The sequence below is a fragment of the Egretta garzetta genome, unplaced genomic scaffold, assembly GCF_000687185.1.
Source record: "Egretta garzetta isolate BGI_Z169 unplaced genomic scaffold, ASM68718v1 scaffold640, whole genome shotgun sequence".
NCBI lineage: Eukaryota > Metazoa > Chordata > Aves > Pelecaniformes > Ardeidae > Egretta > Egretta garzetta.
In genome coordinates, this window is record NW_009258264.1 from 1,139,643 (window position 1) to 1,145,699 (window position 6,057).

General features: G+C 50.4%; 1 protein-coding gene across 2 annotated transcripts in view; it reads left to right on the forward strand.

The window, feature by feature from the left end:
- Positions 1 to 79: 79 nt before the first annotated feature.
- The window catches only part of PFKFB2 (6-phosphofructo-2-kinase/fructose-2,6-biphosphatase 2), a 19,164-nt gene continuing 13,186 nt past the window's right edge, over positions 80 to 6,057 (forward strand). The window contains exons 1-13 of one of the 2 annotated variants that reach the window (XM_009647937.2): positions 80 to 143; positions 449 to 574; positions 688 to 784; positions 1,202 to 1,268; positions 1,423 to 1,497; positions 1,638 to 1,694; positions 2,191 to 2,315; positions 2,677 to 2,884; positions 3,086 to 3,232; positions 3,808 to 3,912; positions 4,550 to 4,679; positions 5,366 to 5,428; positions 5,985 to 6,057. In XM_009647937.2, the coding sequence (XP_009646232.1) occupies positions 463 to 574; positions 688 to 784; positions 1,202 to 1,268; positions 1,423 to 1,497; positions 1,638 to 1,694; positions 2,191 to 2,315; positions 2,677 to 2,884; positions 3,086 to 3,232; positions 3,808 to 3,912; positions 4,550 to 4,679; positions 5,366 to 5,428; positions 5,985 to 6,057 (1,259 nt within the window). In that variant the 5' untranslated portion in view covers positions 80 to 143; positions 449 to 462. The remainder of the gene's footprint in view (positions 144 to 448; positions 575 to 687; positions 785 to 1,201; positions 1,269 to 1,422; positions 1,498 to 1,637; positions 1,695 to 2,190; positions 2,316 to 2,676; positions 2,885 to 3,085; positions 3,233 to 3,807; positions 3,913 to 4,549; positions 4,680 to 5,365; positions 5,429 to 5,984) is intronic. The other variant, XR_004842731.1, reaches the window with a different exon arrangement.

The window sequence follows — 6,057 nt, forward strand, 5'->3', positions numbered from 1 at the left end:
GGGTGCCGCAGCCAGCCGCATGCCCTGCTTTTGCCCCCCAAACCCCGGGCGTTCCTTGCGCTCGCCGCGCCTCTGTTCCGAGATAACGTGGCCGTTTGGTTCAGAGCATCTTTCTTACGTCCTTGACAGCTCCTGCTTTTTGGGTAAATATCTCTAACGCTGAAAGGCCAGCATTCGCCCCATTAGGCGCGGCGGGCGCCCCGTTGCTAACCCGCCTCATTAGCTGATGCCTGGGAGACCGCCGAGCGGTTGGGCCACCGCGGCTGATGAGGTGCGAGGTCACGGTATTGAGCCCCTTATGGGATGTACGGTGGTGGTCTGTCCGTCCACGAGACGGGACGGCTCAGCGTGGGGGATGGCTTTGAGTTGGGGTAGCTCTTTGCTCCTAACCGCTCAGCAGTGCTGCTGATGCTCCCCTGTTGGGTTTTTTGGGGGGATTTTTTTTCAGCATGGGCTTCCTACATGACCAACTCCCCGACCCTGATCGTGATGATCGGTCTCCCTGCGCGCGGCAAGACCTACGTGTCAAAGAAGCTCACCCGCTACCTCAACTGGATCGGGGTGCCCACCAAAGGTGTGTGCGGGGGCTGGCCCGGTGCGGGGACGGCTTTGCCCTTCACCAAAAGCGCCGTGAGATCTGTCTGTGAAATGCCGTTGGTCTCACGCGCTTGTCTTTTGTGTGTGAAGTGTTTAATTTAGGAGTGTATCGCCGGGAAGCGGTGAAGTCTTACAAGTCCTATGACTTCTTCAGGCACGATAACAAAGAAGCCATGGAAATCCGCAAGTAAGTCGGCATCGGGGGATCCGGCTGATCTGCGTCGGTCTGGTTGGTCTCAGGTCTTGGCAGCCTCTGTGTTTGGGGAGCACAAAATAACATTTAATGCCCATGAAACCAGGGGAGCCAGGAGGTGGCGCAGCCCCTGCAGGGATCCTGCCGGGGGGCTGTGCGCAGGAGTTCTGTTGTTGACTTTGGGCTGGCGCAAAGAACAGGGGCTGCGAACCCCTGGTGATGAATGAAATCTGAAGCAAGTTGTAGATACGGATGCCTTGTGATCTCTGCAGAGCCTTCAGGGCTCCTGGAACGATGCAGGGGTGGGTGCCTCATGGGCAGGGAGAGAAGGCGTTTAGCCTTCTCCCCGGTGGTTCAGCGCCTTGCTGGCTGAACGTGCCAGCTCTGATAATGCCCGTTTCTCTCCTGCAGACGATGTGCCTTGGTGGCTCTGGAAGACGTGAAGGCTTATCTCTTGGAGGAGTGCGGGCAAATAGCTGTAAGACTTTTCTGGACTAAATGCTGTTTTACATCTGGGTAGTTCAAAGCTGCCTGGGGTTTTGGGGGACCTGATGGGGAAACCCAAACGATTTGGGGCTGGTTTAAAAGTCTTAGATAAACTTGCTTATTGCTACTTGTTCATTTTCTGATAGGTGTTTGATGCGACCAACACAACTCGAGAAAGACGGGACCTGATCTTAAATTTTGCTAAAGAAAATGCTTTCAAGGTAGTGCTCCTGTATTTCATTCGGGGTTGGAGTTGTTGCACCGAGGGGGCATCACTGCTCCCTTGGGCAGGAGCTCTCAAATTTTGATTCAGGGTAGAGCTCTTGCCTCTCTGAAACATGCTTCCCTGCCTTCTTCCTAGGTGTTTTTTGTGGAGTCCGTCTGTGATGATCCAGAAGTCATTGCTGCCAATATCCTGGTGCGTGTCGTATTTTCCAGGCTCGGCTGCCAGCGCTTGCTGTTGGGAGCTCAGGTGCTCGGTGCACGGCCGCCAGCTACGATAGCTCACGGCGGCGTCTGCGGATGCCTTGCTCTTGCGTTTCACCTCGGAAATAAGCAGCTACGGGTTGCAGGTTTATAACAGCTAGAATGCAGTCAGTTATGTGAGAACATGGGAATCAGATGAAGCTGGGAAACGTTTGACCTTGAAGCGTGTTCCCTTGTCAAGGGAAGGCAGGCAGCGAGTGGCTTGCAGGGACAGCGAAGAGCGAGCCAGCTGCCTCTGTCGCGGGGCCAAGTGCTACAAGCGCCTTCAGAGTCGCCCTTTGTTTTCTCTCCAGGAGCAGGTTTTTCCACAGGGCAGCGTTAAACAATGCTCATTTGTTTCGAAAGGGAAGAATAATGTTTTTCAGCGTTGCTTTTGCTCCCCGTCGAGTTTGCTTAACTCTCACAAAGCGTCGCTGTCTGTTGATCAGGAGGTGAAAGTTTCCAGCCCTGACTACCCGGAGAGAAACAGGGAGAACGTGATGGATGATTTCCTGAAGAGGATTGAGTGCTACAAGGTCACTTACCAGCCTCTTGATCCCGATGCGTATGACAAGTAAGCAAAGCCCTGGGGTGCATTTTGTCCTTGCGCTCATGCGCTGCTTCGCTTTGCTGCTGCTGTTCTCTGGCAGCAACGCGTCTGCTGCAGCCTCTGCTCCCCCAAAGCACAATTGCTCGTGTGAAGGTGATGTCCTCGGGTCCCGAGTGATTCGAAAGGATTTTTCTCTTGTGTACTGCAGTGTAATGCCGCTCCTTGTTTAAGCACGGCAGTTCAGTGTCTCTTCTGCCTGCTGGAGCGACCCGGGGTAGTGCTGATGCCTTTACTAGAGGATAGATAGCTAGATTACACCCGCAGGTGCACATGCTTCATTTTTAAAACCAGTCGTGTGGGTGTTCTTATTTTATGTTGACTCCAGAGATCTTTCCTTCATTAAAGTGATCAATGTGGGACAGCGGTTCCTAGTAAACAGAGTCCAAGATTACATCCAGAGTAAAATCGTCTATTACCTAATGAACATTCATGTCCAGCCGCGTACCATCTACCTTTGCCGACATGGTGAGAGTGAATATAATCTTGTTGGCAAGATTGGTGGGGATTCTGGTCTGTCGCCACGCGGGAAGCAGGTATGTGTTTGGCAGCACCCGGGTCGCTGTATTTGTAAAGCGTTGTGTGACCAGGGGCAGAGCCGGGCTCTGCATCCGACTCCTGCGAGGGGCAGCCCCGCAGCTGGATCTCGCTGCGACAGCCACAGCCCTTGAAATGATGCTTTTAACGGCGGCAGCAGCTCCCGCCCCCTCTTAACCCCCCCTGGCTTTTTTTCCCAGTTTGCTCAGGCGCTGAAGAAGTTCATCGAAGCGCAGGAAATCGTTGATCTGAAGGTGTGGACGAGCCAGCTGAAAAGGACGATCCAGACGGCCGAGTCCCTGGGGGTCACATACGAGCAGTGGAAGATTCTCAATGAGATCGATGCTGTGAGTGAAATGCTGATTGGAGCCTTTAGCTTTTCTAGGTGGAAAAATAACGTTTAAGAATAAGTCCGTCACGATAAACGTGGCTATCCCCTGCTCGTTTATAACCATGTATAAGGCGCTCTAGCCATCACGAGGCTTAGGGTGGTTTGGTGCAGGGCTGACAATGCGTGGAGCTGCTAGACCTTGCTGCGAACACGTCCGGCTGGTGTTGAGAAAGAGAAATTATCGCTGAACATCCCAGGCCCTTGTTCCCTGGCTCTGCCCCCATCCTGGGTGGGCAAGGGTTACTGCTCCCGCTCCCATTCTTTCAGGCAAAAGAAATGGCAGGGTTGTCGCTGTGGATGTGAACGCTCGTTTTCATCCAAACAAGGGGTTTGAAATAATAAAACCAAAAGCCCATCCTTTGCAAAGCACCCTTGGCGTGCAGTGCACCAATGCTGGGTTTGTGGCTGTATCAGTTACGACACCTAAAATTTCCGTCGCGTAAAGGGGTCACTGATCTCGGCCATTTGCTGGTGTTGCATTGTGGCACCTCTGTTGAAAGGAGGTGGTGTAACGGGTTGTTCTTCCCGCAGGGGGTGTGTGAAGAAATGACCTACGCAGAAATTGAAGCCAAGTATCCAGATGAGTTTGCCTTGAGGGATCAAGAGAAATATCTTTATCGCTATCCTGGAGGCGAGGTGAAGACCCTTAAGAAATGACAATAAGTTATAGTACCCATAAAACAAATATGTGTGTGTAAATCTAAAGACTTTACTTAATTTTAACCTTTTCTACCAATATTCTCATGAGAAACTGAAAACATTGGGATCCCCAGTTCTCTTTTAGAGGCAAGGTTTATTGGTTTCCTTTCTTGCGGTGTGCAAGCGATGCCTTTCAGTCTCATTAACTGGGCCGCTCGCCAAGTGCCTTGATGCTCCCCTCAGACACGGGGGGCGGTTCTGCCTCGTGCTCGTTCGGCCGAGGCCTGAACTGTCACTACGGAAAAACACCTTGGAAAGAAAATTACCGAGGGTGTGGTATGGAGTCATCTCTGGTTTTACTTCACAACCTTGTGGAAATGTGTCATTTACTATTTTATTTGTTTTTTCTTACTGCACGCGTTAAGAGTTACCAGTGATCTGAATCCTCCCATCCTCTGAGGATTGCTGACCTTAAATTTCACCTTTTTCCCCTCTATTTGCTGGATCATCCATAGCTTCTGCATTTTGATACTTTAACTGATGTTTTCCTGAACGTGAAGCTGTGCTAAATGCTACTTCTGCCCTAAGCCTCTGTTTACAAAACTCCTTGAAAAATTTTGGTTTGTTTTTTCAGTCCTACCAGGACTTGGTCCAGCGCCTGGAGCCCGTAATTATGGAGCTAGAACGGCAAGGCAACGTCCTCGTTATCTCCCACCAGGCGGTTATGAGGTGCCTGTTGGCTTATTTTCTTGACAAGAGTGCAGGTACAAAAATAAACGTATGATGTTAGGGGCTGGCTTCTCTTGCTGCATCCTTTACAGAGCTTTTGGGAGGGTGGCTTGTAATTACTGTTTTAATTTTTTGCAAGGGAAGAGCTGCTTAAAAAAGAAAAAAAGAAAACATTTCTGAAATGGCTTTAACCATTGCATTTCCATGGTGCGCGGAGCTGAGCCAGGAGCTTTCTTTGCGAGAAATGCAGACACGTGTGCTGCTGGTTTTTGGCTCAGCCGTTGTTTCTGGAGCCGTTCCCACCAGCAGCATTTACATAATCTCTAGGGGGTTGGTTTTTTTTAATGTAAAGAAAAAGTTTTCTGATGCATCGGTAGCCTGGGAAGGGTTGGCAGCAGTGCCACAAGTCAGCGCAACGCTGATCCCTTGCATGGCGTGCTGGCCTGGAAGGTAGCTCCAGCCTGCTGCAAGCTCCTTTCTGAAACTCTAGTGAGTGGTGCTGCAGTGGAAAACTTCTAATAAAGTTAATAAACTTTGAATAAAGCTTTACACGCGACTCCCCTGGGTCCGTGGTGGCTGTGGCTGCAGCGCTTTCCCACCCGTGCGCTGCTGGAGAGGTTTCCTCTGGCTGGCCCTGGGTGTTGGAAATGCTGGGGATGGTCCCGTTCCATGGAGGCCAGCAGCCCCCCGTAACGCCCCATAACGCCCGCCTCTGTCCTAGACGAGCTGCCCTACCTGCGCTGCCCCCTCCACACCATCCTCAAGCTCACGCCTGTTGCGTACGGTAAAGATCGGGTTTTTTTGTTATTATTTATTTATTTTCCTCCTTTTTGTGCGGGTGCAAGTTTGTGTCTGTGTGCGGCAGCAACCGGACTTGCTGTAAATGCTTCTGGTAATGTTTTTAACATACAAAAAGGTTCTGGAAGGTGGGAGGGTTTGGGGGGAACAGTGGGAGGGGAGATGGAAGGGTGTTCTCCCGTGGCCTCTCTTGTAAATAAATGATAATTCTGGATTTTGCCTGTTGATGAAGGCTGTTTCTGCCTCCAAACTTGGATTTGGCTGTGGGGTGCAGTGGCTTTTCTGGATCAACCTGTAGCCCAGGTAACACGGAGCTGTGTTTTTGCAGTGCAGGTCAAAGCCAGGGGGTCATTAAAGTGTAAAATTCCATTAATAGGGTGAATAGTTTATTTATGAGCTGGTTTACTTGTAAAAAATAAAAAAAAAAACAAAACCAAATTTATTCCTGTTCACTTTCCATGCTGTTTTCAATGTTTAAAACAAAAAAATGTTGTTTAACAAATTACCCTTCCTCATGTGAACTTCTCTCCTTTTTGGTAAAGGTTGTAAAGTGGAGACGATTACCCTGAACGTGGAAGCAGTGAACACCCACCGCGACAAACCCTCTCTGAACTC